General features: G+C 35.8%; 1 protein-coding gene across 1 annotated transcript in view; it reads right to left on the bottom strand.

Annotated features, from left to right (window-relative positions):
- Nucleotides 1–2,694: 2,694 nt before the first annotated feature.
- Nucleotides 2,695–10,888, bottom strand: part of RBMS3 (RNA binding motif single stranded interacting protein 3) — a 233,661-nt gene continuing 225,467 nt past the window's right edge. Inside the window, exons 11-14 of the mRNA XM_053467792.1 lie at nt 6,000–6,110; nt 5,442–5,522; nt 4,971–5,098; nt 2,695–4,316 (exon numbers count right to left, since the gene is read on the bottom strand). Coding sequence (XP_053323767.1) covers nt 4,310–4,316; nt 4,971–5,098; nt 5,442–5,522; nt 6,000–6,110 — 327 coding nt within the window. The 3' untranslated portion in view covers nt 2,695–4,309. The remainder of the gene's footprint in view (nt 4,317–4,970; nt 5,099–5,441; nt 5,523–5,999; nt 6,111–10,888) is intronic.

Raw genomic sequence — 10,888 nt, 5'->3', positions numbered from 1 at the left:
GCTCATTTAATATCCACCGAGTTGCTTGTGTTAGCCACAGCTTTAAATTTAAAGAATAGGTTAAAATGAACACCATTGTATTGATTTATTTTTTTATTGAAAGCTTCATCAAAGAAAACATCAGTTTAATCCTAACATCCACTGTTCTACGAAAGCTCCATTTGGGCTGTATCACATATTTAAACATACCTACAAACCATACCTTTAAAAATTGATAATTTTGGACAAAGATGGCATCAAAGTTTTGTTTCATTAACATCTAAAGATCCTTAACAATCTTTTAGCCCGAATTTCATTCACTTGATAAAGGAAGTAAAATAATCTTTCCAAATTTCTTCCCCATGGTTGTATTTTTAATGACATTGCCAGCCATGTAAGAAAGTCCTGAATAAATCCTTTGTACACGTGAGCCCAAGAATTGAAAACAATACCAAATTATCAATGTAAAAGAACTGATTTCTGAAACAAACCTGAAATAATATTTATGACAGCTGTGTTGAATCCGACTGGATTAAAAGTGATCTATCTCGCTTTAATGTATTTAAGGATTGTCTGTAGCAGGGGTATCCAACTGTTAATTCTAATCTGAGTTAAACCTGCAATTCCCATACAGCTAAAGTTACATATGGCCCGTGTCTGAGATTGATTGAGCATTACGAGAAATGTGGTACCAAAACAGTTAGAGAGCTGTGTTGGCTACTACACCTCTTCTCCAGGGAGACTATTCTGTGATAATTTGATTTTTTTTTCCATTTTAAAACAATCAACCAACATAAAATATTGACCTCTGTACAGCTGTAATTATAGGTTCAAATTCTGAAAAAAAATAACATGAAATGTTTTGGACTTTGTAAAAAAAACCCAGCAAATATAAGAAAGAAATGTAAAAACTGCATTCCTCGGATTGCAAACAATGGAAGCATTTTGCATTGCAGAACTTGTTAAAGTAGGGACCATTTTTTCCGGAAGTAAAAGCCACACTTGAAGATAACGGCCTACTAAAGAGGGTGAGAATCATTCATTACCCTCGAGTTCCCAATTGTCAATGTATGTGCAGAGAAAACGAACAGATGTATATTAACAATACATAAACTATGTAAAAAAGACAGCTATGCTATAACTACTGCATCAAATCCTACCGCCCCCCCCACACACTCATCACAAAAGGTAAAAGAATAAAAAATAATTGTCTACTTTTATGTAGACGTATAAAGATACGGACTAATCCTTTAAACTTCAACAATGCAAACATTTACAGTATGTTTTCATTTCGTAATACACAACACAGTCTTAAAAAAAACTGTATGCCCCAGGCATGAGAGAATAGTTTTACATAGAGATTTTTTTTTTACTATTAGCAGCTTAAAATGGGTAGATGTTTGCACAGATGACAATAGCAGCAGTTATCTGAATTATAACAAAAACCCTCTTTTGATTCATCATCTGCCACATGGTAGCTACCTCATAACATAAGTTTGAGTAACACACTGAGGCGATTTAAAGTCTGAAATAAAAAATAAAATATAAAACTGTGTCCACTTTATATTAAACATATTTCTGACTAGCATGTATACTGCATTTTTATGATATAAAGAAAAGAGCTGCCTGCACTGTATTCTAAAACATAGGCACATTGTCAAAATGGCAATGGAAAACTACAAAAAAAAGTAAAAAAAAACTAGTAAAAAAAAATGACATATGAAATGTAAAAACAAGGAAATGGTTTAATGAATTTTACCGATGAGCTGATTTATGTTTGTGTGTGATGAAGAGAAAAAGGGATCATGATTATGTATTCATAAAACATCCAATCTTTTTTTTTAAACAAAAAATCAAACGTTGGTCAAAAATGTGAAATCAGCATTAATGCATGATCTTACACAGATCTCCTCTCCCCCAAAACACAGCTCGTTGCTGTTGTGGACCTACAGCTAATTTGATGATGGATAGCCCATTGTTGTCTAGTCATCATGAGAACATCGTGAGTGGTAGTCCAACTACCGAAGATTACCTATGGCCACCCTTGGCATATATGTAGGAACAGAGGATATTAGAGTGGACAGGTTCCCTGAAACAAATCTTCACCAAAGGGAGATGCTGAGTGGCCTTGTGGAATGATTCTTCCTCCATATCTACTACACTGCTATGTAACTCATGAGGAGCCCATTGCCACACAGAGTCCAAACGGGAGCAACCTGTGCAGATCTATACCAGTGTAGAGAGCACAGGCTAGCAGTTCCTCAACTAGAATCCAAGAAAGTTCTTTAAAATAGGTATATGAAGGAAATGCAGAAGTGGGATGCAACAAAATAGCATAAATATGAAAACAGTGGAGTTTCAAACAGGCTTAAGTGATGAGGAGTGACATTCAAAGGGTAACAAGGCGAGAAGAAAGGTGAAATGTGTCATGCACACAAACTCTCTCTTCATGCACACATTCACTTCTACATACATGCTAATGGAATCCCTAACTTACACATTTTCACACAAATATATACACTCTTCCTCAAATACACACATATACATAAATGTAGTCCCTCTCGCACACACTCACATGCAGTGTCTCAAGTATGATAGTCCTGCATGCTTCCTTGGGTTCCTACACTCATGATCCTTGAAACGGTGTTTTAAAAGAGCTACAATGAGTTCTTTAGTGTTCATATTGTACCAATACTCAACTTATCTTTCACCGAGTTTCTTATCTTTTACACTTCCTTCAACCATTTATTGTTGGACAGGTAATAAATGTCAATTAAAATGATTGTCAATGTGTCTGTTATGTAGTAACACTGAACATGTTTGGCAGAGATTTCAAATGTAAACAAAATATACTGCCATTATTTCTAGACATAACAAAAATGCTCCATTGAGAGGTCTGCTCTGAAAGAAGGAAGACTAGTAACTATAGAAAATATCAAGCTATCCCATAGGAGGCTAGGAAACATTAACCATTTCATTTCATTAACCATCCGCTGAAGGTAGTTCAGTGAGGGTTGCAACCAAGTAGCCATCATGCGTCTTTCTAAACAACATAACTACATAGAATACCAGTGGAAGATAGTTTAAACATAGAAGAAAGTAAAAATTGGTCCGGCCATGTAGGTCAAATAAAGATTAAAACAAATAAGCAAAAACACTATCTTCAGAACTGCTTTTCAGTGTTTAGGGTGTCACTTAATCTTTGGTATAAAATAGGCCATCCATAGGCTGCATTTGATCACAACTAGGAAAGACTATAGAAATTGTCAACAATTTCTGCTATCTATTGCTTTTTTTGCACTTTTTTTGACCATAAACTACTTTTTTTTGTAATGCTACTAGGCTAACGTTTTGCGATATGACAAAGCAAAGCTGACTAAAGATCCCTTAAAGCTCATAAAAAAGATTGCAGATAAAAAGCACTAAAGTCTTAACTAGAGCTCACGCTAGGTAAATAAAAAAAAGAAACAACAAAAAAAAATGCATTCAACAAACAGCTGCATTTTTCCAATGCAGTCAAATTCCATTTTTTTTCTTTTTTTTGATTTTGTTAACTCCATCATAAAAAGCCACAGCCATCTCTAACAATTTGAATTAACACGTAAAGTTCATAAAAGTCCCACAATGTTTTGAATTCTTGCAGATGTAGTTATTTTCTTTTCATCAGCAAACATTTTCCTCAAAAGAAAAAACATAATTTCACAATGTACTGTACTCTTTTGCCCCAGAAATCAATATAAAAACTTCCACACCAGTCGACTGGTTTATTCAATTAATATGTCATGTCTCATGCCATGTGTTCTATCAAGATGCTGATCACTTGTTCTGGGATCCACTGACGTCCTTAAAATTAAGGCAATTAAGATTCAAGAAAAAAACCCTACATGATCATTCCTATGAAAAAAAAAGCTCAAATTAAACAAACGTGGAAAAAAAATGGGGAGAAAAAGAGTAGCTTAATTATAGAGGAAGACAATTAGGTTTTAGTCTGTTCTTGTTCCCTCTTGACATCAGTTTTACTGTTTTTGTTATCAACACCTCCAGATGTCATGGAATTCAAATGTTCATCCAGGTGAAAGTGTGTTTACCCAGTAACGTCTCCTCTGGGTTTTACTTAATTAAAAAAAGTAGCAAAAATAAAATTATCGGACTACATAACTGAATATTTTTTTGCACAGCACGTAAAAACACTTTGTTGAGCCAAGTAAAAATCAAAAATAAGAAAAAAAGAGCTTTGTTCAATGCCTGTGCAAAGTGGATGCCAACTTCATGGTGACTGAAGTTCCTCCTTTCAAGGCAAGGTTTTTAGACCAACATTCTCCGGTTCTGTTTATTGTCTGTAAAACAGATATCAATCAATCAGTGACTTATTCAGAAAGAAAGCACAGAATACACAGTACAATTTACGAATACTTAAATAAGAATACCTTAGAGGATGGTGGCTTTTTAGTAAGTTATCTCTTATCGTTTCATAGATTTGCACAGTTCTGCTTTTTTAGGTTGTGTGCTCCCCCTTTTTCTATGTTTTTTGTTGTGTTGTGCATATTTGCGGGTTCTGACCAAACCATAAGGTGGAGAACCCGTTCCTGGCACACAGGTGCCTCATTAATTTCCTAGAGAAGGCTTTAAATTGCCTCTTTTGGGTTAAAATGCAAAGAAGGCCCACTGATTAAGGTCCTTGATATAGCCATGGAAAACTAGAGAGGACTCACCATACGTGGGGTACTTCAAAATAGCAATATATGGCAATATATGGCTGTATAGTGTGACAGAATCTCAAATATTTATGTTTTTTGAATGGTAATCACTGGGTATGTGCTGAATTCTTGTTTGTTTTATGTACTTATCGGTCCTTATTCTAGCAGCAACCCGGGAATCTGAATGTGTATGCCCTTTATGCTTTTTAGGCTGTGCTCCCCTCTTTTTTGTATGTTTTTCTAATATAGGAGAGAACCTGATGGCGGCAGAGTGTAACTCGTCTGTTAACTTACTTAGACTGTTGGTAGGAGTACGCAGATGCATGTTCATTGTTCGTCTCTACAGTTAGTTGTTGCTGTTGTCCGCTTGCTTCCTGTGGTGAAGACTGTACTGCCTGAGGAGAGGTGTCAGCAACAACACCCTATGAATTAAATGATGATTTAGGTTCTTGTAACATAATAAAAGCAATATAAAGATGTCTTATGGCTCTAATTAATTTCTAAGGCACTGGCACCAGAATGAAGCCTTATATACAGACGATAACATTCAAACAGATTGAGCTCAGGCCTACATTGATGTAAAGGGCCTCTACAAATGTGAAGGGGAAAAAGCTACATAAACTCAAGCTATATCACTACAATGTAATCTTCTTTACAAACATATTTGTGGTCATATTGCATAAATATTATTTTAATCTAGATTACAGGGTCTCTTCCATGGGTAGTGATTTAAGACAGCAGAAAATGTATGTTTTGAATGCTTACTTCAACTTGAACAGCTGTTGGAGGCACAGGAGTATACTGAGGAATATAGGTCCCTTGCATAGGCGCAGCAGCAGTCATATACTGAAAATATAATTTGCCATAGTTATATTACATTAAACAACTCATACAGTAAATTTGTGTTATAAAAAACCTGTGGAAGAGAGAATGGAGATATTCCACAAATCCAGTTGCTTCCTTTAGCAGCTAGCTTTTGCATTGATTATGGCAATGTCCTCCATTGGGACGGCACTCCGACTGGTGAATGCCCAGTGTCAGCCAGCAAGTTAATGCCTGAAAATGATCTCTTTGATGTGTATTCATACATATAAAAGAAGAGTATGGGGCAACAACCTATAGTGCCTGCTTCTGTGTCACATGGCAAGTATTTTTGGAAAAATTACAAATGAGACAACCTTTTAATTGCTTAAATAATTATTTTGGGAATTGTTTGAACATTCAATAGTGCTAGGAATGATGTTACAAAAAAAATGCTCATCTCAGCAGAGTTGGTGGAACAGCACCTGTAATGCAAGATACTACAAGAAAAAACGAACTTACCGTTCCGGTGGTACCCAAAGAGAGATGATTCATTTGTTGGGTCAAGGGGCCCATCATACTCGCTGGCTGCATAGACATGGTATGATCCATGGTCGGCGTTATAACAGCACCCTACAAGCATAAAAAAAGAAAACATTTTCATATATATATATATATATATATATATATATATATATATACACACTACAGATATTACAAAGATATATTACACTATGAGATATTAGTCTTTACCAGGCGCACATTCTGCCCTATCATTAAAATGGTCAGTTACTGACCCTGAATATTCCAAATGATAGCATGCAGGCATGTGCATAAAGTAAAGTACTTTAGTAAACAGACTGAGAACATAAAACACATTATAAATCAAAAGTAATAAGCATTTTTAATGTTTAGATGGGACTGTTCTTTAAAGCACATTATACTGGTCTATATGTTGTCATATTCGAATATAATTTGCCATTATTTTCAGCTAAGAAAAAATATTATTGTCCATACAGAGGCAAAACCCATATACAAAGTAAATAAAATAAATCGAGTAAAACGCTTAGATGATCAGCAATCAGACTTTACATTGTTTATACAACGAGAATGTAACAAGAGACAGGCTCAAGATACTGTACAGTAATGGCTAGTTAATTCTATTTTAATACCAGCGGTTAATTGGTGCAGACTAGTGTAGGCTCACTAATATAGATTGTTTTTCGCTAACTCTAATACTCAAGAAGGTATTTCTGGCCTTTTGCTTATCCACAAAACGTTTAACCCCTTAATGACAAAGCCCGTACATGTACGGGCTCAAAATGCATTGTTTTCAATAAGTTTAGGGACCGCCCATTGCATTGCTGCTTTTCAAGTATTGCTATAATTGTGACATCATTTAACACCAGGGAGAAACTGAACATTTTATCATTACCATGATATAGGTAACTATTTTACAATTTATAAATCTTTCTTTTACGTGTTCTTTACAGTGCCAGCTATTCTCGTCGTGTGCATTTTACCAGCATAAAAGTTTTCTAATATAAACGTTGAGAGTCCCCTAATGGACCACTCTCTATGCTAATTATTTAAAGAGGTTATGACATGATGGATCCACCAGAGCATCAGAGTTAACAAGAGAGGTTCCCAAAGAATGGTAGGATCCTTCTGATCTTCCCACAAGACACTAGGGAGAACAGTGTTTTTGTCTTTCCACTGATACTGTAGATACGTATGTGGCCAGAGGAAGAGGGTAGTAGTGGTTCCTTCATCGTGTAAAAAAGACAGTCCAAAGTGGTTTGTCTCTCTTTTTAGTCATACATGTATAGGCACATAAACTTTCAAGACATCAGAGATCCCTTTTTCAGATGTGATGGAGATGTGATGGAGATCACTGGCTAAGAACGTTGATAGATAGATGATATATAGATAGATGATATATAGATAGATCGATAGATCGATAGATAGATAGATAGATAGATAGATAGATAGATAGATAGATAGATAGATAGATAGATAGATCTTACAGAATCAGATCACACATTTAATCAGTTGACTATTTTATAAATAATGCTTGTTTTCAGAAGCACAAGGTGATTTTAGTACACAAAAAGCTGTCAGGTAATATGAATGATAGTGATACAGAAAAGTTTCCTTAACCTTCAGCAGCACCAACAGTAAAGATGTTCCACTTTGTTTAACAGGCAGGGGTTCTACTTGCAGAGAAAACTGTTGACAAGGACACAGTACCCAGCATCTAGATCATCTCTAATGAAATTATGTAGAGAGGAACATTAAGAACTCTAACTTTAACTGTGTGATTTCCCTCGGCACTATGTTTACACAATCTCAATACAAAAAGAATTCATAAGTGTAACCCTTTCTTTCTTCTTCTTTTTTTCCTTTTATTGATCCTTAAATTCTCTCCTTAATTCTCATATGATTATTACAAAGGCTGGACGAACCAATCAACAACAACCAGCCATGTTACAATAGGAAAGAAATAACATAATAATCACGCATATCCCGAGAAAATACATTTAAATTGGCTCATCCCTAAGTTATACAACTAAGGGTTATTGCTAATGGTCATATGGCTGCAAACACCAGACTTATTTAATGTATAGAACTTTAAAGTCTGGTTTAATGACGTTATATTATTTATTTTAAAATACTATTTGATGTAAACGTCTATTTTTTGGCATTGTTAAAATTAAGGACTGGCCTTAGCCGCCCGTCTGTAGTTTACACAGATAATTTTATCCCTTAAAATACATTTTGTCCTATGTAAATATGCCCTTTATTTGTCTTTTAGAGAGACAATGTGCCAACTCTGCCCATTAAAAAGGTGGTGATATATACTTTAATAAACCAAATAAAAAAGAATATATAGATACATGTAACTCCTTTGAGAATGTTTATAAATACACAATAACCTTTAACTCACTGCTTTATACTGGCGTTCATGTCCCAACATTAGTTTTGGAAATTACTCCTGCTTTATTTCAATATTTACTGAGCTACAGCAATTTTAGGGCTAATTAAAATGCATCTACTCACACTGTGATATTGTTTAAGATTTGCATATCATTACCTTCTCCATTAATCATACCCACGGAGATAGCAGTCATCTATGGAGCAGCAGGAAGATGCTTGACACAGCCATTTACTTGCTTTAAATAATAAAAAAAAAGTGCAAAGAAGCAAAAAATGTTGCTCACTTAAATGGAACATTTGAGGCCACCCACTACTGAAAATGAAAAGTAATATACCAAATCAGCCACTGGCATCAAAAATATTCTGGGCTGCAAAATTAAGGTTTTCTGAGCTTCTTTACAAATACAGACAATACATAATCTTCACTGTTATTAAATCATTCTACAATACACTTAATGCCACAGATATAACTAAATATATCTATGAATTAGATGTTGTTTCTGTATGTCATCTTGTAATATTATATACTAATTGTTATGTCCTGTCTACCCTTTGTATAGTGCTGCGGAATCTGGTGGCGCTATATAAAACAATAAGTAATAATAATAAGGTTTTTTTTTTTTCTTTTTCATTTAGCTTACCCGCAATGTTAGGATCCAGATCCCCCCGCAGTGCTGCAGGGGACCTGGATCCTCCTCACTGGCATCTGGTGGAAGTCTGCGCAATGCAGACAAACCCCGCTCCTGCTGGCACTTCCGCAGAAGCTTCTATGACGGAGCGCCTGCGTTACATGTCCTTCTGGTGCTCCACCATAGAAGCCCCAGCGGAAGTTCCGGCCAGCAGCAGCAGAAGCTGTCTGAGCACATCGCGCAGAGGTTCACAGGCTGCCAGGTATGAGGATCCCCTGCAGCGCTGCAGGTGGCATGTACCCTCCTCTCTGGTAGTCGGTGAATGGCATAGACGCATAGAAGCAATGCGCGCAGACAACTTCCGCTGCTGCTGGCACTTCCGCCGAGGCTTCTATGACGGAGTACCAGCATAGAAGCCCCAGCAGAAGTGGCGAGCAGCAGCAGAGATTGTCTACGCACATCGCGCAGACGTCCACCGGCTGCCCCTGGGGATACATTGGTAAGTCGTGTGCGATCTATAATTGAGCCAATATGGTATAAAGTCAAATACGTTACATTGAAGTGGTTGGAGTCCTCTATCCTTAATGTAAAATGTAAGGAGGATACTTTAATGAAGTGGACATGTTAATTCTGCTATAGCCTTGTCACAAAGCCATTTTTACCATGATACAGTCCAGGACAGGGTTAACCAACAAGTAGATCCCCATAGTTGTTTGAGCTACTAACTAATGTGATGCAAGGTTTGTCCTATACTATGAATACAAATACACAATAAAAAATAAATAAATATATGGCACCCAAGAGCTAAAAGGAATAATGATGCAAACTGTGGAGTCTAATGGATTTTCATAGGGGCTCTATTCATTTAGAAAGACTTGGCAACTATCAATTGGATATAGTAAAGGTGAAGTATGTATTTGTTAATGGATGTGTTCAATATGTGTGAGAGGATCCAAAAATGTGAACTTGTTACAGGAATCAAAGTGAGTTTAATATTTAAGTACATAGCAATAAAAGACAATTTTAGGAAAGATCAAGGATGTCAAGCCTTATATTTTGGTTTTGAGCTGATGCTGTATAATATTTATGCTTGAAAAGAAGAAAAAATGCATGAAGTAAGCAGAAACCTACTGATGTGTAGTTTAGTTAATACATCTTCTAAACCCCTCTCTTACCTAGCAGCATAGGCGGTCCCAATTAATATAACCATATCGTGCACAAGTCTCATAATTAATTTCAAAGTCAAATAAGAGAACATTATTAATGGAAATCACAACCAGGCTCCTGAACATTAGTTATGGCAAATTATACAACTTTTTCTTCCTAAGGTGGGGAGATAGGATGTATCTCTTATCAATGTTATAAAACCAAGCAGTGAAGGTTTTAATTAGCTTGATTTTTTTATATGCACACTTGTATAATCAAAACAAATTAACTAGGTTGTACATAAAAAATGTCTAAAAAGAAATTAAGCGATGCGATTAAAAATGTGATGCAGAGAAGCAGCTAATTGATAATATGAAATGTAATGAACAATCATTAAACAGGATCCACTGAACCAAATCATATAGTCTTTTAATTATAAGTACTTAAAAAAACTTCACCTATATAATTTATGAGTAAAAGTATAAAAAAAGGTGCATTTAAAATTTTATTTGACAAATTTGTGGCGAACGAGAGGTGCAGAAATGCTTCTTTGTTCTCCGTAAATCCATCTGCAATATTCTGACCTCTTGGAGTACTATGGCAAAAAGGAGGAGCCATGGCGCCAACCACAGGGGCATCCGCTCCCCCGTTCCTCCAATTGGAGGTGTGCACAGAGGCTCCACCCTTTTGCGGAAGTAC

The sequence above is a fragment of the Spea bombifrons genome, chromosome 5 (assembly GCF_027358695.1).
Source record: "Spea bombifrons isolate aSpeBom1 chromosome 5, aSpeBom1.2.pri, whole genome shotgun sequence".
Classification (NCBI taxonomy): domain Eukaryota; kingdom Metazoa; phylum Chordata; class Amphibia; order Anura; family Pelobatidae; genus Spea; species Spea bombifrons.
Note: the sequence above shows the minus strand (reverse complement) of the source record. Positions and strands in the feature narration are given on the sequence as shown.